The sequence below is a fragment of the Rattus norvegicus genome, chromosome 12, assembly GCF_021556685.1.
Source record: "Rattus norvegicus strain SHRSP/BbbUtx chromosome 12, alternate assembly SHRSP_T2T, whole genome shotgun sequence".
Classification (NCBI taxonomy): Eukaryota; Metazoa; Chordata; class Mammalia; order Rodentia; family Muridae; genus Rattus; species Rattus norvegicus.
This window is the reverse complement of record NC_141545.1, coordinates 40,255,737-40,279,900: the sequence shown is the minus strand read 5'-3', so window position 1 is coordinate 40,279,900 and position 24,164 is coordinate 40,255,737. Positions and strand designations below refer to the sequence as shown.

The 24,164-nt window shown below is 49.4% G+C and overlaps 1 protein-coding gene across 1 annotated transcript in view; it reads left to right on the top strand.

The window, feature by feature from the left end:
• Bcl7a (BAF chromatin remodeling complex subunit BCL7A) overlaps nucleotides 1-22,722 on the top strand; it is a 31,934-nt gene extending 9,212 nt beyond the window's left edge. Inside the window, 4 exon segments of the mRNA NM_001398956.2 lie at nucleotides 1,924-2,020; nucleotides 10,095-10,262; nucleotides 17,863-17,984; nucleotides 19,648-22,722. Of these exon segments, the coding sequence (NP_001385885.1) occupies nucleotides 1,924-2,020; nucleotides 10,095-10,262; nucleotides 17,863-17,984; nucleotides 19,648-19,719 (459 nt within the window). The 3' untranslated portion in view covers nucleotides 19,720-22,722.
• The last annotated feature ends 1,442 nt before the right edge of the window (nucleotides 22,723-24,164 follow it).

The following is a 24,164-nucleotide window of genomic DNA, read 5'->3' as shown; positions in this document are numbered from 1 at the left end:
AATTAAAGATATGAATATATATAGGCATAGGCTTTTTTGAGTCAAGGGTTCTCTGTGAAACAGAGCCCTGGCTGTCCCGAACTTGCTTTGTAGACCAGGCTGGCCTCAAACTCACAGAGAGGTCCACCTGCCTCTGCCTCTAGAGTGCTGGGATTAAAGGCATGAGCCACCATACCTGGCCCTTATTTCGTATTCCTTTTTAAGGAGTTATTTATTTATTACATAGAAGTACACTGTAGCTGTCCTCAGACACACCAGTAGAGGGCATCAGATCCCATTACAGATGGTTGTGAACCACCATGTGGTTTGAGACAGGGTTTTACGATGCAGCCCAGCCTGGCCTTGTATTCACCCTCCTCCTGCCTCTCACACTAGGATTACAGGATCTGGTTCGTTCTTTCCAGTGGATTTTGCCTTGAGGGTGTAGCTCAGTGGTAGAATATCTACCTCACACGTTTGATGCTGCTGTGTTCTTTAAACCACAGGATGCTGGGTTTGGGTGTCTACAATTGCTCAGTGGTAAAGGCCACGGAGCCCGATGACCTGAGTTTGGTCCCTAGAACTCGGAAAGAAAACTGTTTCCTAAACGTTCCCTCTGACCCTCACATAATGTACTGTGCTCCCCCACCCCCACCCCGCATGGCGGGTGCCCTGTTAGCACTCGCGCCCGGAGCCACGGGAAGCCATGAACGTGTTCTGCCTCTGTTTGTTTGCACCTGTGTGACCTGTTACTATAAACGAAAATGACTTATTTCCTCTGTGCATGTGTGTCTTCTCTGCCTGTACATGTTTGCCCCGTGCACGCAGTTCTCTCGGAGGCCGGAAGAGGGCATTGGATCTCTTAGAACTAGAGTTGCAGATGGTCGTGAGCCACTCTGTGGATGCCGGGAACTGAACTTGGGCCCGTTGCAGGAGCGGCCAGTGTTCTTAGTCACTGGGCCGTCTGCAGCCACGTTTAAATATTAATATTGCAGGAGATCGTTTCCTAAATCTGCCTTTGATCGCTGTATGCACGCACCCCAAGTTGGGTACCTCCTTGAAGCTACCAGCGCACCCAGTTTGTGTTTATCCTTCCAGAGTGCCTATGCTCACAAGTACACCGTAAATGGAGACCCCCACAACACACCCCAAAGGTAGAGGCCGCATGCCCTGCTCCTCTTTGTCTTGGAGATTTTGAGGAATTTTGACATGCTTGCGCCTCGCGGATCTTTCTGATTAAAATCCAGAGAGAACCGCCTTAGTCTGTAATTGTTATGTGGAACAATCAAGCTGTCCATGGTTTACTTTTTGGAGTCTTCACCATCGTTCATAGAACCTACACGGTTCTGTTCTCTCTGGGGCCGGGGCGTAGCTCACCCGCAGAGCACTGGGCTAGCACTCGTAAGGCCCTGGGTTTGTTCCCCAGCACCCTAAAAGCCCTACAATTGCTCAGTGGTAAAGGCCACGGAGCCCAATTGTTGAGTTTTCTATCCTTCCTGACACTTTGAGAAGGCCCTGCCCCCACCTAAGGAGCTTAAGCTTCTGGAAGCGAACTACCCGTGTCTTTGCCATGGTTGTACCTGCCCTGGTCAGCAGTGACTGTGGCCTTTCCCCTCGTTTCTCTCTGTAGAGGAAGAGGGAGTTCCCGGCAGCCAGGGGGTTTGCCTGTCTGCAGGTAAGAGCCCCACAGACAGGTGAGATTATGTCTCAGAATCCCGCCCTCGGTGAGACTCTTTGATCCCAAGGTGGCAAGGAACACTCTGTGGGCCACGTTCAAACGCAGGCAGAGACAACCTGCCAAGGCTTGGGGGCTCTGACTGTTTGATGGAATTAAATATTCATGCCACTCCCCAGGGCCGCTCACATACACACACTTGTGCACTCACACGCACACACGTTTGCATGATTGACTGACTGGGTTTCCATTCCATTTTTTTCCCCTAGAAAAACAAGAATAAGAAGAAAGGCAAGGACGAGAAGTGTGGCTCAGAGGTGACCACTCCGGAGAACAGCTCGTCACCAGGGATGATGGACATGCACGGTGAGCCCCGCCCCAGCCGCTCTCCCTGCCTGGGCCTAAGTTGTGTTTTTGTTTCTCTAGCTTGTTTGCTCACATTCCAGACAGAGGGTAGGAGGGCTGGGCAGGACTGCCAGGCCTCTGTGCCACAGAGGAGCTCTTCAAAGGAGATGCTTCTCTCCTTCGCACACCTAGCCAAGGAACAAAACAAAGCATAAAAATGACACCCTGTCCTCACCCAGAGATGAGGGGATGGCCATCTCAGGAGATGATCCCAGCTGCCCTACGCACCTAGGAAGATTTGGGGGATATCCGAGTAATTCACTGTCACCATAGGAACATGGGCACTGGCAGTCTTACGTCCTCGGCTGTCTGATTTTTAGAAGTAATGTGCGTCCCAACCCTCAGGGTGAGGCCGGGGCCGTGATGTAGCCAGTCTCCTGTTCTCGCCTTGTCTGCCTGTTTCTCTGAGTCTCTCACCTTATTACTGGGAGGAAAGGCTCAAATCACACTCTTGAAATGGTCAAAAAAATGCACACACCTCATGGCCAGGCCAAGCCAAAGCACAGGATGTGCACAACCTGTCTCGTCAGGGTCTCTCCTGTCCCCTCCTGGTTGCTTTTGTGAGAATGATTAGCATTCTGTCACTGACAGAATGCTTTCTGTTGCTGGTGCGGTTTGAAAGAGGAAAGGTTTACTTAGTCTTAGGGCAGCAAAGGCTCAGTCCAGTCGGTTGATGCCGCTGTTGGGGCCTCTGGTGGGAGCATCAAGGCATAGGAAGCTTCAGGCCAAAGAGGAAGAGGAATGGGCTTCCTTGGGGAACTCGTGCCTGTAGTCCCAGTACTTGGAGGCTGAGATAGGAAGACATAAGTCTAGGGACAGCATCTGCTACATGGTGAATTCCAGGCTAGCCTGGGCTATGAGGAGTGAAACAGTGTCTCAGAGCCAAGCTGGGATCAGTGAGACAGGTACACCTTAAAGGGGATCCCTTCATTCCCTTCAGTGGTCAGAAGACCTCCTGTTGGGTCCCACCAGCCTCCCAACTGCATTGAGATGAGGATTTAGCCTTTTACACACGGGCCTTTGGGGACACTGAAGATTCAAACCATTAGCAGCTTTTGGTATTTATAAGTCTGAAAACCTGCTTAACTGCTGTTGTCCGGTGTCAGGTGTGACTGGGCCAGAAGCAGCTGGCTCAGGGAGGAGCAGCATTCATCCCTCAGGCCGCTCTAAGCCACCTGGTCACTCTGTCCTGCTGGCCCTATCCTATCAGTTTGCCACGCTTGTCCCCCAACCCCCCTTTTCTTAAAGCATTTTTTTATTTAATGCATATTGGTGTTCTGTTACTTGTATCCTGTCTGGGAGGGATTGTCAGAGCCTCCAGAATTGGTACAAACGGTTGTGAGCTGCCATGTGGGTGCTGGGTATTGAACCTGGGTTCTTTGGAAGATCGGCCAGTGCTCCCGAGCCATCTCTTCATCCCCTCCTTCCCCTTCTTTTGTCTCACCTTCTCCTTAGTTTATTTTTTGCTTGGTTGTTTTGTTTTTCTTTTTTGAGAACAGTGTCTCAATATTTAGTTAGCGGTGGCCGGCCTGGAACTCAGGGTATAGACTCGGCTGGCTTGTAACCCAACCGTCCTCCTCCTGGGGTTCTCAGGGTTATTGTATTTGGATTAAAGCCATGCACCATCACACCTGGATCCATTTGTTTACTATATGTTCACATGCCATAACATACATGTGGAAGTTAGAAGACCGCTTATGAGAGTCACACCTCCGTATACCAGGTGGGTCCTGAGGACTGAACTCAGGACACCAGACTTGGTGGCAAGCACGCTTATCTACGGAGCCATTTTGCCAGGCCTGCCTTGGGGATTTTTTTTGTTATTGTTGTCTGTTTTTGTTTTTTTTGTTTGTTTTTTTTCTTTAAGATTTATTTAGTATGTATAAGTACACTGTAGCTGTCTTCAGACTCACCAGAAGAGAGCATCAGATCCCATTACAGATGGTTGTGAGCCACCATGTGGTTGCTGGGAATTGAACTCAGGACCCCTGGAAGAGCAGTCAGTGCTCTTAACTACTGAGCCATCTCTCCAGCCCTGTTGTCTTCTTTGTGACAATGCTTTGTTCTGTAGCCCAGGCTGTCTTCAAACTTATAATGATCTTCCCATCTCTGCCTCCCAGGTCTTAATTTTAATGTCTTTACTTTTGAAGTTTTGTTGTTGTTTTTGTTGTTGTTGTTGTTGTGTTTATTTACTTTGTGTGTGAGGTGGGGAGACGGATGTGTACCACAGTTTATGGGAGACGGTTCCCTTCTTTCCACCAAGTAGTTTCCAGGGATCAAACTCTGAACATCAAACTTAGTGACAGGCTTGGCGACAATCACCTTCACCACTGAGCCACCTCGATGGCCCATGTGTGTCCTTGTCCTTTTGACCACTCTAAACCTCTTGTACAACAAGGTGGTATGTAGCAGGTCAGCCGAAGTCAAAAAAGGAGTAGTGACCGGCTCAAGTTGCCAATGCCCTCAGACACAGCCCTGCCTCATCCTGGGAAGACAGAGGCAGTAAGTACCCTGATGTTTCAGGGTTTCTATTGCTATGATAAACACCCTGACCAAAAGCAAGTTGGGGAGGAATGAATCTATATGGCTTACGTTTCCACATAATAGTTCATCATCAAAGTCAGGATGGGAACTCAAACAGAGCAGGAACCTGGAGGCAGGAACTGATGCAGAGGCCATGGGGGCGGGGAGGTGCTGCTTACTGGCTTGCTCCCCATACCTCTCTCAGCCTGCTTTCTTATAGAACCCAAGACCACCAGCCTAGGGATGACACTGCCCATAGTGGACTTGCCTTCCCCCAACAGTCACTAATTAAGAAAATGCCCCACAGACTTTTTTACGGTCAAATCTTATGGGGACACTTTCTCAATTAGGATTCTCTCCTCTCCGATGACTCTAGCCTGTGTCAAATTGACATAAAAATTACCCAGCACATCTCGTTTACCCAGACTGACCATGCTAGACCTCCAGTACCTGGCACCTAATCAGGGAGCCTTGTTTCTTACTGACTTGGCTTCACAAAAACACAATGGAGTTTTGCTACTGCTTAACGAGCAAAGATAGGACCTCAGTCCCACTGAGTATGGAGGCACAGGACTGTAATTCTAGCTCTCCAGAGATGGAGACAGAAGGATCAGGAGTTCGAGGACAGCCTGGGCTACAAGAGACCCTGTCTCAAAATGCAAAAGCCAAAAGCAGCAACAAAGAGCCAAGGGTGAGGATGTAATTCTGTTGACAGAATGAATGCTCACCTGCCACGCACAGAGCTCTGGGTCCCATCCCTAATATTGCGTAAGCTGGGTGTGGGTCTCCAGGCTTCCAATCCCAGCAGCTGAGAGAAGTTCAAGGTCATCCGATAAGTCCCAGGTTCAAGCCTAGAATCCGTGAGTCAGAATTCATTTCTTTTCAGGGCAAGATGGGGTTGTGGCCTGCTTCTGGCGTTCTGAAGCAGCCCCTCTCTGCCTTTCCCAGGACCTCCCCTCACTGCGACACGTTGTGTTAGGCATGTAACCTCTCGCCTTCTGGTTGGTTTTAACCTATAGAATGCAGTGGCCGTGCCTGCCTTTATGATTTGTGGGAATTAGATGAGATAACCTCTGAAGAGCCTTGGCGTGCTTACAGCTATGTTATGAAGCCACCCCAACATGCCAAGTATCCGATGGTCGGGCCCATTTTACAGATGAAGAGCTAAGGCTCGGAGAAGGGAAGTGGTCTTGCCCCCATTGGCAGCCGATAACATCCTGTGCTAGAACTGACCTGTGAGAGGCTTTGTGGGCAGAGTCTAGACTCGCTACCTGGAGAGATGTGGAAAGAGTCAGCTCCTGGACAAAGGCAACAAATCTGCCTCCCTTCGTTTTCATTTTAGCTCATGAGCGACCAAGACCAAGGCAGGGGTGACCAAGCATGAAAGCTTGGGGACCCTGTTCCAGAAGACTGGGGAAGGGGCATGGCATGTAGAGGTCACCTGAGCTGCTGTGTGTGGTCCACAGATTCAGCCTTGTCAGCTTTGGATCACGGTTCCCAGGCGGGGCCCCAGCATCTGCCTCGTCAGACGTTAATGCTCATGACCGTGTATTGTGTCATTTATTAACAGAATTTTTGCCTCACGTGCATCTGGGTCCCGGCCTAGGAAAATTTAGACTTTCTTGAAGGTAAATGGGGAGAGTGCAAAGGAAGGGATGGAGAAAGGAAGGGAAAGAAAAGAAATAGCAAATAGATCCGAGGGTTCAATTCCGCCATCGGTTCAAATTTTGGTAGTAATGCCAAGCAGGTAGGTGCCCACCAGTAAGCTGTTGATTAAATGCAGTGTCTGGGCATGGTAGGATGCCTGTGGTCCTCTTGTAGTCTCCAGCTACTTAGAAGGCAAAGCCAGAGGATTGCTTGAGACCATGAGTTTGGGGCTAGCCTGGACCACGTGGCAAGCAAGAACCTTGTTTTCAGAACATAAACACGTACGTGCGAATGCTCTTTCTCAGTGCACAGCACATAGTAGGTACACAGAGCTCTTGGAGGGCCTTTGGCCTCCTCGGTTTTACAAGGTTCCGTGGGTAGTGTTGCCAGTGAAGACAGCCTCAAGTTGTAGTGTTATTTACTGTTTGAGACAGCCTCAGTCCTGGCTGGCCTGAACTCACAAGGTGATCTCGAATTTGCAGTAATCCTCCAGGCACTGCTCCTAAATGCTAGGATTATGAGTGTGAGCCGCCGAGTTACTGAGTGCTTCTGTAAGATCACCACTTGGGTGTCTTTGGTCTAAACTGGCTGTACCATGCTTGCCCGGCTGAGCCGAGATGATCCAGAAGGCGGTTTCCAAGGGCGAGGCTCCTCCATGGCACTTGGGGTATGCCGATTACCCTTGGGATCCTCCCAAATGCAAGAAATTCAGCTGCGAAGTTCGTGGTAATTGGTGACTGTGTTCATGCTCTTCCCTAAAATAAAATGACTGTACCCATGAAAGGGGTTCAGGGAGGGGAGGTGTACTCTGGGCCCCAGAACGGTCTCCATCTTAACCATTAGTTCCTGCTCCCCATTCATTTCCTCTCACCTCTTCATCCGTCTCATTGGAGGACAGGGTCTAGGGAGACGGCTCAGTGGTTAAGAGCACTCACTGGCTGCTCTCCTAGATACCCCAGGTTCAAATCCCAGCACCGATGTGGTGGTTCATGAACCATCTTGTAACTCCGGGCCCGAGAGATACGATGCCCTCTCGCATCACCTGTGGGTGCCCAGGCCATGCGCGTGTGGCACAAACTCGCGTGTAAGCAAAACATCCATACACATAACCTACTTCAGAGAAAACATTTGCAGGTGAAGGCAGAGAGAGCGCTCAGTCGTTAAGAGTACTTGAGGTTCGGAGCTGGAGAGATGGCTCAGAGGTTAAGAGCATTGGTTGCTCTTCCAGAGGTCCTGAGTTCAAATCCCAGCAACCACATGGTGGCTCACAACCATCTGTAATGAGATCTGATGCCCTCTTCTGGTGTGTCTGAAGACAGCTACAGTGTACTCATATAAATAAAGCAAATAATTTAAAAAAAAAAAAAAAAAAAAAAGAGTACTTGAGGTTCTTCCACGGGACCTGAGTTTAGCTCCCAGCATACATGTCAGGTGACTTATAGCTGTTGCTCCAGCTCCAGGGCATCCAACACCTCCAATGGGCACCTCCACTCATGGGCACATACACAGTTAGAAATAATTAAAACAAGTCTTACAAAAATGACTCCCAGGGTTGGAGAGCTGGATCAGTGGCTAAAAGTCCTTATTCCTCTCGTAGAGGGGCTGGTTTGTGTTCCCAGCACCACTATCCAGTGTACACGTGTGCACAGTGCACACGTTACTCGCAGACACAGGCATACACACAAGTAATAAGTGAATTACTTTTAAAAATGATCTCTGGCACTCTTGCTGCCGTATTTATTTTATTTTATTTTTTATTTTATTTTGAGACAGGTTCTCTCTCCTAGTCCTGTGGCACGGAACTCTCAGGGACCCACCTGTCTCTGCCTACCCAGTACTGGGATTAAAGGCGTGCCCCACCACACTGGCTATCCCTTCTGTTTTGGATCAACAGGAAGTCAGACTGGGGCATAAGGAAATGGGGTGGGGTGTGACAGCGATAAAATTTCATGGCCAGAAGCACAAAATTAGGATTCGCTTTCCTATGACCCCCAAAGTTGTTTTCCCCCCCCAATACTTTTACTAATTCCTTGAGAAATTCATAAATGTATATATAATGTATTTTGATCATATTCACCCCATAAGAACTCCCAGGTCACCAAAAAAAAAAAAAAAAAAAAAGAACTCCCAGGTCCACCACCATCCTCTCCCATCTTTGTCTTCCCTGCTTCCAGTTTTTAAAAATTTATTTAACGATTTTACACGCATTGTGCATCGGTGTGAAAGTGTCAGATCCCCTGGAACTGGAGTTATAGATGGTTGTAAGCCGCCATATCGGTGTTGGGAATCGAACCTGGGTCCTTTGGAAGAGCAGACCACTTTGGAAGACCCTTAACCACTGAGCCATCTCTCCAGTTCCCACTGTTTAAAAAAAAAAATTGTTATTTTATCTGAGTGTGGTGGCACACACTTTTAATCCCAACATTTAGGGGGCAGAGACCAGTGATCTCTGAGTTTGAGGTCAGTCTGGTCTTTATAGCAAGTTCCAGAGGAGTTAAGGCTACACAGTGTAGCCATGTCTAAAAAAGGCTTTATTTTTTTTTTAAAGATTTATTCATTTATTATATGTACACTGTAGCTGTCTTCAGACACACCAGAAGAGGGCATCAGATCTCTTTACAGATGGTTGTGAGTCACCATGTGGTTGCTGGGAATTGAACTCAGGACCTCTGGAAGAGCAGTCAGGGCTCTTAACCACTGAGTCACCTCTCCAGCCCAAAAAGACTTTATTTTTATTTCATGTTTATTTGCCACACATATGGAGGCCAGTAGCAGGTCAGATTCCCCTGAAACTGGAGTTGTGGGTGTTTGTGAGCCGGCATGTAGGTGCCGGGAGACAAAATTGTGTCTGCAAGAACAGCAAGTGTTCTCGCTGCTGGGCTGTCTCTCTAGCCCTTTGTCCCTTTTTCTTTTCTTTCTTTCTTGTTTTTAAAGATTTATTTATTTTTATTTATTTATTTATTTACTTATTTATTTATTTATTTAATACACTATAGCTGTCTTCAGACACACCAGAAGAGGGCATCAGATCCCATTACAGATAGTTGTGAGCTACCATGGGCTTGCTGGGATTTGAACTCAGGACCTCTGGAAGAGCAGCCAGTGCTCTCATCCGCTGAGCCATCTCTCCAGCCCCTGCCCACCAATGAGTTACCTGTCCTTTTTTCTTAATAACTTGTGTTCATATATTCGTGGGTGTGGCTCCATTCCACTGGAGCATGGTCAGCCTACCAAGGGCCCCGCCCTTAAAGAAAGAGTCAATAGCCCACCCATCCTTGCATGCGGAAATGTTAGCTGGCTTGATCTTCAAGCAGCCGAAGCTGCTGTACTTGGCGAGCAGCTGCGGTCCTGTCCAGTCCAGGAGCGTCCATTGTTTGCACTCTGGTCCTTCCCAGCTTCTAACTCCTATCATTCTTTTTGCCACCATTTCTGCCTCAAAAGCCCCAGACACAGGGGCCTCCTTAGTTAGCCAGGGGCTGTGGGAGAGGTTTTGAGAAGCGATCAGGCTAACTGTGAGAATCCCTTGTCTCAGGCTCTGAGGCCACAAGCATTGAGGCCTAGGAAAGCCGATACCTGGTCACACACACAGACACACACCACATAGACACAGACACACACACACACACACCACATACACAATACACTCACAGACACACACACACCACATACACAATACACTCACAGACACACACACACACACACCACATACACAATACACTCACAGACATACACACACAAACATACACACACACACAGATACACATATGTACATACACACACACACACACACACACACACACACACACACACACACACCCCTCCTCAGCAGTTACAGGATGTCAACATGTGCTCTGTTCCTGTGCAGATGATAACAGCAACCAGAGCTCCATAGCCGACGCCTCCCCCATCAAACAGGAGAACAGCAGCAACTCCAGCCCTGCCCCAGAGCCCAACGCACCTGTGCCCAGTGATGGCACCGAAGCCAAGGCTGATGAGGCGCAGGCCGAGGGAAAAGAGCACCCTGGAGCTGAAGGTACTTGCTATCCAGAGATGGGGCCCGGGGGGTTGCTGCTCTGCCAGTCGGCAGCCAGAGCAGCCATAGGTGTTTTAAGAAGGCGTTGCCATGTGCCAAGCCCAGACCATGACTGTAGAAGAAAGGTAAGACTTGGTTTAGAGCTAGTAAAAAAGAGAAATCAGACAATTGGGCTGGGTTCGAACCCCAACACCACACAAATAGCATGGGATCCTTGCACTTGGGAGGTAGAGGCAGGAGGATCAGGAGTTCAAGCCAGCCTGGTCTACATATTGAGTTCCAGGGCTAGGCAGAGAAACCCTGTCTCAAAAAACAAAACAAGGCCTAGAGAGATGGCTCAATGGTTAAGAGCTCTTCTAGAGGTCCTGAGTTCAATTCCCAGCAACCACATGGTGGCTTACAACCATCTGTACTGGGATCTGATGTCCTCTTCTGGTGGGCTGAAGACAGCTACAGTGTACTTGTGTACTTATATATAATAAATAAATAAATCTTTAAAAACAAACAGAATCACTAGGATTAGGAAAGGAAGTAGAAATCTTGCTGAATTATGAAGGTGGTTAGAAAAGTATTCCTTGTGGTGACAAAAGCAGGTGAAGGTGGAGTTAGGCAAGTAAACAAGCCAAAGGGCTGTCTGGGAAAAGAACATTGTTGGCAGAGAGCAGGTAGTACAAAGGTCCTGAGGTAGAGGCAAGGTCAGTGTGGCCAGAGAAGATGTGAGGGACTAGAAAAGTAAGATGAGTCAGAGGGGGCTCTGCTTCAACTGTGGTGAGCTCATAAGGCCACTGTATAGACAGACAAGAGGCATAAGTTGACATGACCTAAAGAACTGAAGAAAAGATGATGTGATGCTTAGGGTAGAAGGTGGCAACACCATTATGCAACTGCACCATTGTCTCTGTGGGAAAGAGTGGTAGGTAGTTAGGCCATCGGAGGAGCAGAGGAGGTGACTCAGGTCTGACAACTGATTGTGATACTAGAGAACCGTGATCCTAGTCCAATGGAAGATGATGCGAGGTGACCACTTTAAAGCCAGCTGGAGCTACAGAGCAACTGCTGGGGCCAGCATAGAACAAACAAAGAAGTTCGGAAAAATGATTCAACGGTTAAGAGCATTGGTTGCTCTTACAGAGAACCCAGGTTCAATTCCCAGGACCCACATGGTTGTGCATAGCTAACTCCAGTTCTAGGGGATACAATCCAATGCCCTCTTGGTCTCCAAGGGTGCACTTACATTTAATGAAAACACTTCTATACATAAAATAAACAAATAAATATGTAATAGGGTGAAGATATATTTTAATTGTAGAACTCTTGTCAGGCATAGCAGGGACCCTCGGTTTAATCCCCCCGTGGGCTTCTCTCTCTCTCTCACACACACACACACACACACACGGGAGCGACAGAGGAGATGTAGTTCAGTTGGTAGAGCTGTTGCCTAGCATCCAGGATGCCCTGGATTCTAACCCTGATACTAAGTAAACTGAGCATGGTAATACCTAACACCTGGAAGACAGAGGCCTAAGGACCAGAAAGAAGTTCAGAGTCACCCTTGGCTACATCCAGAGTTCAAGGTTAACCTGGAGAAATGCCTTGGAAGAAGAGATTTATTTTTATTTTTATTTTTACATTGCTCTCCGTTTGGCTCATTCACAGAGCTGTCTGGCCCCTGGGCCAGGGGACTTTTGAGATCATGGTCATAATAGAAAAGGGAACCTGGAGGCCTCAGGACGGTTTCTTGGCAGTGATGCTATGTGACCCAAGCTTAAAGGATAAAGTGATGTAGAAAGGCAGCTATTCCAGTCAAAGAAACTAAGCCCCAGAATTGTGCAACGCAGGGAACTGTGGGAAGCTGGTCTGACTGACTGACTGACTAACTGACAGCCACAGAGCTGTACAGGGAGTGCTGAGTGGAAGCTGGGAACTGGAAGGTCGAGGGCCCACCTGACTGTCCAGTAGAGTGAGCTGGAGAGTGTGCGTCCCAGACTTCAGCTAAAGTGGTCCTTCGTCCTGAAGAGCAAAAGTGTCCAGCAGGCTGCCTGAGAGCAGGTAGAGGTTCAGCTGGGCTTGACCGTCTCAGATTTAGGTGGCCACCATTTTTTTGAGCATGTGAGAGAGTATCCAATGTGCGAGGTTAGCCCTTGGGTAAGGCAGAAGTGGGTATGTAGGTCAGGATACTGAGGATCTTTTTTAAAGATTTATTTATTTATTTTATGTATATGAGTACACTGTAGCTGTCTTCCGACACACCAGAAGAGAGCGTCAGACCCCATTACAGATGGCTATGAGCTGCCATGTGGTTGCTGGGATTTGAACTCAGGACCTCTGGAAGAGCAGTCAGTGCTTTTAAGCACTGAACCATCTCTCTAGCCTTACACTGATTATCTTAGTTAGGTTTTTATTACTATGATAAAACACCATGACAGCTTGGGCTGAAAAAGGTTTATTTTGGCTTATAGTTCTGTATCACAGACTCATACAAAGGAAGTCAGAGCAGGAACCTGGAGCAGGAGCTGAAGCAGAGGCCATGGAGGGGTGCTGCTTATTCTCGCTCCCATGGCTTGCTCAGCCTGCTTTCTTTTTTTTTTTTGGTTCTTTTTTTCGGAGCTGGGGACCGAACCCAGGGCCTTGCGCTTCCTAGGCAAGCGCTCTACCACTGAGCTAAATCCCCAACCCCTTTTAGCCTGCTTTCTTATAGCACCCAGGATCACCTGTCCAGAGGTGGTACCGCCCACAGTGAGTGAGGCCTTTCTGATGGGACACTTTCTCAACCAAGTTTCCTTCTTCCCAAGTGACCCTAACTTGTGTCAAGTTGACATAACATTCACCAGCGCACAGGGAACCATTTAGATGTTAGGATGTGGACGGAAGTGTGTCTCTTCTATCTCAGGTCTCCTGTGGTTGTGTTCCTCCACCCCAAGAGGCGAGGCAGCAGCAGAGTGCTTGCTTAGCACAGGCGAGGCCCTGGGTCCCATACATACACACACACACTCACACACATACACACAAACTCACACACACATACACACACACATACATACACACACACACTCACACACATTCATACACACTCACACACATACACACAAACTCACACGCTCACAAACACACACACATACATACACACTCACACACATACACACAAACTCACACACTCACAAACACACACACATACACACACTCACACACACATACACACATACACTCACTTTCTCACACACAGTCACACACATTCACACACACATACACACATATACACATACATACAAACTCACACACACACTTTCTCACACACATACACACTCACACACACACACACACTCACAATACTCTCTCACACACAAACACGCACACACTCATACACACACATTCACATACACTCATACACACATATACACACTTTCTCACACACATACACACTCACACATACTCTCTCTCTCTCTCACACACACACACACACACACACACACAGAGTTTCTCTGTAATTTCCCTAGGGGCTTTGCTAAAGCCCCCTGCCATTTACATCTGTGGCCATGACCTCTTGTCTCAGCTCGAGGGCCCTTACAGTGAGTGGGGCACACCCACTAGTCTCCCCAGCATCTTGCTAGTTAGATAATGCTTTAGGCAGAAGGTAGAAGGGCTGGGTAGCCCTAGCCACGGCTAACCTGCTGTTCACTACTGAGTGGCCTTGGACAGGCAACATCGATTCCTGTGAACCTACCGGTTTGCTTGTTTCTAAAATGGGACAGATAAAAGTGGCTTCCCTTGTCAGATTGTAGCAAGGAGTGAAGGAAGTGGAGACACCAGCCAAGTGCTTAGTAGAATTCGGGGGTGGAAGGAAGGAGCTGGAGAGCTACGGAGAGCCCCCTCGTTCCCCCTCTGTGGGTGAGTGATTCTGAGGTTACTGGGGCGAGTATGGTCATGTCTGGAACCACCTTGTCTTCATTCCTATCCTGCTGTCTGGCTATGGCCTCATTTCCCATGTATTTGAATCTGGGTTCCCTTTCTCCTAACAGGCTGGTTGCGGCTCAGCTGTAAGTTACGAATGCGGTCGGTGCTGCTTCTATAATGGCTGCCGTTCATACCCCCACCCTGCAACTGCATCAAAAGCTTTATAGACCCAAATGGGACTCATACCGGGGTCCTCTTCCAGTCACCCCAGGCCATTGGGCTCGTACCCACTTGTCTCAGCTCCCTATAGGGAGGGCACAATCACAGGATCCACATGCCCTCCCCACAGGTGGGAACCTGAGACAGGGTGGGTCGGCCACCAGCTGTTGACCTTGCTTTGAACTTGTTTACTGCTGAGTGAGCTAAGGGAATGACTTAATGTCCAAGCTCCCTGAACTAAATTTAGGCCCCGGGAAAATAATTTCCCCTGGGTGGATTCCAGAAGCACCAGGACGCTCAGAGAACAGGCTGCTGCTGCCCTGAGCCCTCAGGCCTGGCTCTCAAGGAAGCCTCGAGCCTGGGCATGCCTCTGCCAGCAAACGGGCATCGTGATTCTCCAAATCTCTGGTGACTGACTGCCCGAGAGCGGTAAACCCTCCCGTGCGTGCCCAGTGCGTGTGGGAAACAAACTGAAACTGCCGGCAGAGGCAGACACCAATGAAGCAGACTTTTTAGTTGAACTGTTAGTTAAAGCAAACAAATGCACTATGAAATAGAATACAAAGTTACATGGGCCCCCACGCCCACCCCCTTCCTTCTTTTCTGCTTTGCAAGCAGAGTATCATGTAGCAGCAGCAAAGGCTGGTCTTGAACTTCTGATGTCTATGTCCCAAGTGCTTCCATGTCCAACTTTTTTTTTTTTTTGTCCCACCCCACCCCCGCCCCTCCATTTTCTTTAAGGAAGGGAATTACTATATTACTATGTAACCCTACTGGCCTGAAACTCTCTGAGATCCTCCTGCTTCTGCCTCCTGAGTGCTAGAATTGAAAGCGTGCCGCCGTACCTGGCCCTCTAACATTTCTCTTCTTTTTTTTTTTTTTTTTTTTTTTTTTTTGTTCTTTTTTTCGGAGCTGGGGACTGAACCCAGGGCCTTGCGCTTCCTAGGCAAGCGCTCTACCACTGAGCTAAATCCCCAACCCCTAACATTTCTCTTCTTAAAAAATGCTATGTGTATAAGTGTTTGCCTTAGCCACGTATGTGCGCCATGTGTATGCCTCAAAGGCCAGGAGAAGGTGTTAGATCCCCTGGAAGTGACATTTCGGATGATTTTGAGCCACCCTGTGGCCCCTGGGAACCAAACCCAGGTCCTCTGCAAGAGCAGCCAGTGCTCTTGACTGGTATCTAGGATATTCTGTCATTTCTGTGTAGTTCCAGAACATTTTCCTCAGTCCATAAAAAATACTGCCCACACTGTACAGTCCCTCTCTGCCTTCCTTCACCATTTCCTTATAATGACCAGTCCGCTGCATGCGTGTGTGCGTGCGTGCGTGCTTACGCGTGTGCGTGCTGGAGCGCTGACCTGTTGTAGGCATTTCACATAAAGAACATCATGTGTCTTGGCTTCAAGAACCTTGTCAAGACAGGTTCTGCCCTGTTTCCGCTGCTGTGCTGTATCCTCCAGGGTGGCTGGCCCCTAAGTTTCTAGCCAGTCTCCTGTCTTCACCTCCCATCTCACGAGTGCTGGGATTACAGTCGTGTGCTACCCCGTCCTGATTTTCACACGGGTTCTAGGGAACAAATTTGGGGTTTTTGGCTTTTGTGGCTCACATGGGTTTTTTCCCCTAGGGAACAAATCTGGTTTTTAGGCTTTCATGGCTGTACTGTCACCCCTGAGCCATCTCCCTGACACTCCTTTGTTCCTTTTTATGACTGGGTAATATCTATTATAATACTATCTGGCTGTTCCCACTGCTGAATTCACCATTGTCAACAGTGTGGCATTTGTATTCAAGATTCTGGTCTCTGGACCAGAAAGTAAAATTGCTGGGTCTTGACAGGTGGGGGTGGCAATTACCTTTAATCCCAACACTCTGGAGGCAGAGACAGGTGGATCTCTGAGTTCAAGGACAGCCTGATCTATAGAGCAAGTTCCAGGCTAGTTAGGGCTACACAGAGGGGAGAAAAAAAACCCAGTCATATGTAAGTTCTTGAGGAAGGGCAAGAGGGAAAACTGAGGCCATACAAGTAACCCAAGCGATTAGTATCGTCAGATAAACAATTGCTTCACATGATGCTGTTCAGCCAGGTTGTAAACTCTCGTGTGTAGAGGATTTGTAAAGATAGGCAGATGTCTGTGACGTCACCATTTAGAGAGATAGGAAGTCCGTAGGCACATGAGGGAGCAATCTAGAAAGGTAGAACAGAGTCCTTTAAAATGCTGGCATCTTAGGGGCTGCGGATTTAGCTCAGTGGTAGAGCGCTTTCCTAGGAAGCGCAAGGCCCTGGGTTCGGTCCCCAGCTCCGAAAAAGAACCAAAAAAAAAAAAATGCTGGCATCTTAGAGGTGTGAGGTATCAGTTAACGTGAGTGTAGCTATGCTTTTGTTTTCCTCTGTGGTTAGCCATTGCTCGAGTCACTTAGACTCATCCTTATTGTTAAGAGAAAAGTTGGGCCCGGGATATAGTTCATTTGATAGAGAACTCACCCAGGGCTGGCATGCCGGAAGCCCTGGGTTTGAACCTCACCATCAAATAAACTGGCTTTGGCAGTGTGCACCTGTGGATCCCAGCACTCAGGAGGCAGAGTCCATAGGCCCCAAAGTTCAAGGTTATCCTCAGCTTCTAAAAGAGTCTGAGGCTGGCCTCGGATATTTGAGACCCGTCTTAAAAGAAAAAGGCAGGGGGCTGGGGGAGATGGCTCATCAGGTAAAGGTGCCTGCCAACTTGAGTTCAGTCACCAGAACTCACATGGTAGGAGAGAACTGACTCCATCGTGTGGTCCTCTCACCTCCATATACGAACTGTTGCAAGCACATATACTAAATAAACAAATGGGAGTTGTTGTTGTTGTTTTTTAAAGAATTAAAGACTGGAGAGATTTCTCAACTGTTAAGAGCGTTGGCTGCCCTTGCAGAGGACCCAAGTTTCGTTCCCAGCAAGCGCTCGGTGACTCAGAACCATCTGTGTAACTCCGTTTCCAGGAGATCAGACGCAGGCAACAGGCACACATGTGGTGCCCAGACATACATGCAAGCGCTACACCCGTCCACATAAAATAAAAATAAGAAACTCTTGGGAACGCTTGTTTTCCGCTCCCTCTGCTGTTAGGAGAATGCTGGTTCTCTTCAAAAGCCCAATGAAGTCTCTGAGGCCATGACTTCCCCCGCCGGAGCCAGGTGGCAGCCATGATTGCTGTAGTGCTTGGTGCCCAGCAGAGGGCGCCAGACACTGGCAGCATTATGCGCTTAGTAGCCCTCCCTCTTCCTTCTCCAGGCAGAGGGTCGGAGACCCACAGAACCCACTTGTGGCCTGGCTCCTTATAACTGTCTGGCTAGTTGATACATCGAAACTTCCCAAGCTTTGGTCCAATCGAGCTCTGGAAGCCCCTGGCCACAAAACTCCCCAGATCTGGGTATTTTTAGTACCTGGCCCATCTGCTGCAGCTTCTCATGTGTCTGAAAACAGCTTCTGTTGTCTTGCTTCTCGCTCAGATGCTTCTGACGAGCAAAACTCCCAGTCTTCGATGGAAAACTCAACGAACAGCTCAGAGAAAGCGGAACGGCAGCCATCTGCAGAGTCAGGGCTGGCGGCAGAAACATCGGCAATCTCTCAGGTACCTGCCGTCCCGCCTCAGTGGGTGGGGCTGGGGTTCTCCACGGTGCGTTGAGAGTCATGCTGCTTCCTGTTGGACTGTTAGAACGCTGTTCGTCCATTGAGCAGCAGCTCAGAGTTTAAGCCTACACCACCTGGGACCACGGTGATGGGAGGGATGTGTGGTCCTGCGTCAAGAGTCCTCTGGCGTAGAGGATGTGGAGTCTTGTCTTTCTAATCTCAGCTTGGTGATGGTGTGGCGTTTGGGTCCATCAGAACATCTCATCCCAGTGAGCCCACATCCTAAGGTTAAGGAAGACATAACCTCAGAAACCTAAAGGCCGGATTACTCTTTGGAATTTTGCATGCGATGGAGCCCCTGCTCAGACCCCTTCTGTGTTGTAACCAAGTATCAACATCGTTCTTGGATTGTTCAGTGCAAACCCAAGGTCCAGGGGCAGGAGGCAGACACAATGGAATCTAGCCCAGGTTCAAATCCAGCTCCGGCACACCTATAATCTCATCTACTTAGAGAGTTGAGGTTGTAGGATCGCAAGTTCAAAGCCAGCCTGGGACACTTAATGAGAGAGCATCCTTATCTGTCTGTCTGGCCCTGTGTCCCTGCTGGACCAGGTCTTTAGCCGTCTCTACCCTAACCATAATGAAGAGGTGCTAACTTAGAGGTGTGAGAAGGGCACTAGACTTGGAGAGAAGGCTCAGATAGAACAGGATGTATTGGGGGGAGCAGGTCACCTGGCCTCCCCAGCATTGGTAAGAGGGGCAAATATTAGAAGCCTTGTTTCAATCAGTGCTTTACAGTTTAAGGAGAAGGTTCAGGTTGGATGCTGGATGACACCTGTAGAGGGGCCATGTCATGACAGCTCAGACAGATGGACAGACTCTTAACAGGTACAGCAGGTAGATCTTGCTTATGGAGGGGAGGTGGGTGTGGATAGAAAGGGAACTGTAGGGTGCCATCCAGGCACGGGCTTTATCTTATGCCAATGACCACTGTCTTCAGAGCGCTGTCCGTGTGTCCATTCAACAAATGCTGAGTTTCTGCCCCCAGCCAGGTGCCTGGAGCCTGGGGGCTAACAGGTCAACAGTAGAGTAGTGCTGGGTGTGGGGGAAGCCACCGTAGAGGTGGGTCGCAGGACTAAGCCTTATGCTTGGGTACATCCACAGGTACAGACAGGAAGACTAGTCAGTCCCAGAGAAACTTGGTCCAGACTGAAGGCAATGGGACTCAAACACTGTAGGGAACAGCATGGGGGACAGTTCAGAGTGACAGTGTGGTTTGGGCAGGTGGGGTTTTGTGCGCTTTCTGAAGCAGCGGGATTGAAAGTTCTCCGTGTGTCTGGAATCCCCTACCACACACCCCACACACCCATACACATATAGTGTTCATGGGTTCAGTCAGAACTGCACGGCTTGCGTGCGTGTGTGCGCGCGCGCGCGCGCGCGCGCGCGCGCGCTCTCTCTCTCTCCCTCCCTCTCTCTCTCCCTCTCTCTCTCTCTCCCTCCCTTCCTCCCCCTCCCCCTCCTCTTCTTTCCCTTCCTCTCCCCCTCCCCACCTCTCCCCACCCCCCCCCGCCCCCGCCCCTCTTCCCTCTGGAGCCAACCCGTGCCCTGACCACACTCCCTGCTTGTACCGACCCCAGTGGCTTCTCTTCTTTCCCCCAAAGGATTTGGAAGGAGTGCCACCGTCTAAAAAGATGAAGCTGGAAGCCTCTCAACAGAACTCTGAAGAGATGTAGGCGCCTGATGGAACCCTCTGCTCCATGGTTCGTGGCAGGTACATCGGCAGGCTTAATTCTAGAACGCGGCCCAAGCGAGACTCCTCTTGGGTGCGAGCAGAACTAACGTTTCAAGTTTACTTAAGTGCAAATCCAAGAAAAAACCTAGAGCGGCGGGCGGAACTTCGCAGACACTGACGGACGCTGCTGTGAAAACGAAAACACTTCGAACCTTCAAGTGACTGTCCTCGGGGGAGGTGGGTCTCGGCCGACAGCTCAGGAGTGTCTGCGCACCATCTCGGAAGCCAAGATTACATTTGTGTTGCTGCTGTGTTCCCCGCCCCCACGTCTCTATTTAACGACATAAGCTATCCGAGGGTGGTACCAATCAGGAATTTGTTCTCCATAGGGGCTTCTGGCTCTCCAACCAGTTCCTTCTGCTTTCTTTTTTTGTGCCTTGTACCCTAGAGGTGACCTCTGGCATGCTTCCTGGTTTTTGCATCCCTCCTGGCCAAGGGCCCACTCGGTTTGATTGGCTGCCCCCTTAACTGCCTCTCTCCTCCCTGCCCCGAGACTGCTTCAAAGCAAGCAGGGTTGAGCAGCAGGAGACCGGGCGCCTCTCAGTGGCTCCTGCTTCAGGTGAGCAGTGTTTGGGCACACCCTGAGCCCCAGCTTCCAGGGCCCCTGGGGCTACAAGTTCAGCCCCATTTCCCAAGGGCTGGCCTCCTTGGTTCAGGACACGCCCACCTGCTGGAGCCACGGAGGCTAGGGGTTTGCAAGCCACCGTAGCCCAGATTAACATGCAAAGCCTTTAGAATTTTCCGGCACTTCCACCCTATCTCCCCCCCCCCCCCCACTTTAGCCACCACTGGCACTGCTCTCTCCAGGTCCTCTGAAGACTGACCGTGAGCTTGTCTCCTTAGGATAGTAACAGGGCTGGGGAGGTTGGGAGCAGGCAGCCGGAATAGCTGGTGCTGAACCTCTCCCACAGGACAATGCTTGGATTTCAAATCCATGGAAACCTGCTGCCCTTCGTCCCCTGTCTCCTATCCCCCCCTCCCCCGCCCTTCTCCTCCCAGAATCCCAGGCTGGATGCTCCTGGTTCTGACTCTCAGAGGCCACAGGTAGATGGAGTCTCATTCCCAGTACGCGCTGTCGGTCTCCACTGGGGGTCGGACCTTAACGATTGGGCCTCAAAGGCCAGAAACCAGGCGAGGCGAGGCGAGGCGCACAGGAACCGGGAAGATTTGCACACCCCACCCCCTCCCCCCCAGAAAGGAGCCACCGAGGAGCTCCCTTCCCCGATCTCCTTTGCACGGAGACAGCGCTCTCTCTCTCTCACTCGGTGGAGACACCACTTGGACGGACCACCCAGCTGTTGATTCCCGAGGCCTGGTTTGCTCTTCTTAACTCCTTGACTGGACCCCTCAGACCTTAAATGCTTACCCCCTATGCTTTCTGCACTGGAGTTCGAACTCCCTAGGAGTTGTACGTTGGGGGGGCCGGGGTGGGGCTTGTTTTTCTTGTTTTGTTTGTTTTGTTTTTTGTTTTGTTCGCTAACTGGTGCATATTCAGGTTACCACCTTTTGACTTGTGGATCTTTCTCCAAACCACCGTGGGAAGTGTCCGCCAGGCTCCCTTTTCTAAGAGTTTCTGAGGGGACAGCTCCCATTTTCTTTGTCTGGTTTTAAGGGAGCTGTCTATTTCCTATACTTCAAGAAGAATCAAAATGTTCCTGAATTTTAAATACCTCATGCAAAAAAAAAATTATCTCCTGAAATAATGGAAGAAGGAAAAAAAAAAAAGACTTTGAGAATCGTAATGTTGAAGTTAGCAATGCTAAAACGTTTCCGTCTTAAAAAAAAATTTCTTGTACTTAGCGATTTTGCCCCTCAGGCGGTCCGTTCTGTCCAGAACTGTGTATGCCCTTCGTCGTGGCCGGAAAGAAACCAGATGCATGACCTCCGACGTATCTCAAGGTCAAGGCAGCTTTACCTCCAGATGTAGGGCGACATTTTTCTTTCGCAGCAGAACTCCATTTAGGTGAAAGATGAATTCGGATATTTATTTCTTTTTTTTTTTTTCCTGGGAAACAAGAGGTAATGTTACAATGTAAACAGCTGAGGGAGAACCCAACTGGGGCATCCACGGAGCCAGCAAGGCGGCCAGGGCCGCCCGTACCTCTTCGACCCTCTGCAGCCTCTGGACAGTCAGGAGGAGTCGACGCAGTTGAGAGGGAAGACGGCGGTGAGATCCACGGTACCGAGGCTGTCATTAGTTTTTCTCTGAAGTGCCTGAAGGTAGGAATGGGCCGTTGACGGGGACCATTCGGATGCCCCCCACCCCGACGGCCACGCCAGGCAAAGAGCCAGCAGCCCTTGCACTCCGCGCTGGCCGAGAAAGCCTTCCACGAGGAGCGGTCAGACTGCAAAATCCAATGTGCTTCCTTCCCCGCCACGGTCCTCTCTCCGAGCCGATGGTCCCCATCCCTGAACCCCTAGCCCTCAACCCCACCACAGAATCTAAGATCTTTCATCTGGCTGCGCCAGGGGCAGGGGATCCTAAGCAAATGCCTTCCGTGGACATCAGGCCCCATGGCCTAAAGGGCTCCCAGGGCAAACTTCTCCCGCAAAACCTGAAGGTGGGGGAATGGCGGCTACACATTCCACAAAGTGCTACACTTGCACCCACAACCGGGAAGGCTATGAAGCGATTAGAGGGTGGTGACTGCCCATCGTCAGACGGTGTCGTGGCTTGGAATGTTATTATTGCCGAGGACCTGGTTAGAGGTATAAAGACCTTTTTTTCACTGTTACCTAATCTTTTTTTTCTCCCCCCTCTTACAATTTTTTTTTTGGTGTGTTGTACAGCAGTATAATTTTTCACTTATTTATTCCATCGGTAGATATTGTTTGTACAATGTACAATGGTTTTCATTTCAGAAAATAAAAAAAAAAAGTTCTGATCATAAGTTTGGCGGCTTAGCCCATTGTAATAAGGAATAAAAATCAGGTGGATAATGAAGTTCTCTCTGGCTGTTCAGGCTTCTTTTGTGAGTCCTGTGAGTTCCTTGTGGGAGGCTCTACCAATGACCAGAGAGCTATGCCAGCTGCTGTTATTGGCTGGAGGGATGGCTCAGTGGTTAGAGCACTGACTGCTCTTCCAGAGGTCCTGAGTTCAAATCCCAGCAACCACATGGTGGCTCACAACCATCTGGAATGGGATCTGATGCCGTCTTCTGGCCTGTGGGCATACACACAGGCAGAACGCTGTATACATAATAAGTAAATAAATCTTTTTTTTAAAAGAAATGGTGGGGGTTAGGGATTTAGCTCAGCGGTAGAGCGCTTGCCTAACAAGCACAAGGCCTTGGGTTCGGTCCCCAGCTCCGAAAAAAAAGAGAAAAAAAAAAAAGAAATGGTGGGGCTGAGTGGTTCTCAACCTTCCTAATGCTGAGATCTAATACAGTTCCTAAAGTTGTGACCCCCCCCACCATAAAATTGTTCTCATTGCTACTTCATAACTGTAATTTTTGCTACTATTACAAATTGTAATGTAAATAACTTGTGTTTTCCGAAGGTCTTAGGTGACCCCTGTGAAAAGGTCATTTGTCATCCCAGGGGTCATGACCCACAAGTTGAGAACCATTGGCTTCGAGGGTAAAGGCCTTCATTACCATCCTGCTCTGGTAAGCTGAGTTGATTCTCTGCCTCGTGGAAGGAGAGACCTGACTGACCCAAGCTGTCCTCTGACAGTCACCCCACCCACCCACCCACCCACTGTGGCACATGCATGTCTGCACATGTGCACACAAAATAAAATTAAAGGACTGTAAGTGGAGCTTGGTGGGTAGAGGGTCTGAAGCCCTGGGGCTGATTTGCAGAATCACATCGACTGCCCTGTGGTAGAACTGCTAGAGGCAGGAGGGTCAGAGTTCAAGGTTCATCCTCAGCCTGGAGCTAAAGCCCTTCCAAAAAGAAAAGTCCTTTGTGGTGACAGATAGGCTGTTTTCTCTTAGATGTGGGGAAGTTTGTCCCCCTAGAGCTGAGGACCGAACCCAGGGCCTTGCACTTGCTAGGCAAACGCTCTACCACTGAGCTAAATCCCCAGCCCCTTAATTTTTTTTATACAAGGGTTCACTTTCCGTTCACCCTGTCACTACCACAAGGGTGTTGAGGGTAAATCCTGGTTCTGCCGGTTGAACTTTGGTTTGTTGTTCTGTACTGTAATGCTCAATTCTGTACTGGAAGGGAATCCTCTTGTTTACAAGCTTTTGTTGCAGGAACCTTGATTTAAAGTGATTGATTAAATACAATTGGCTCTAGCCAACTACTGGGGCATTAGAGGTGGGTGGATCTTGAGTTACCTGGTTGGGAGTGGAGAAGAGAGAAAAAACGAGAGACCAAAAGGGAAGGGGACGATTGAGAGCAGGAAGCTGCCCAGGAGGGGAGATGGACCTTGAGCAC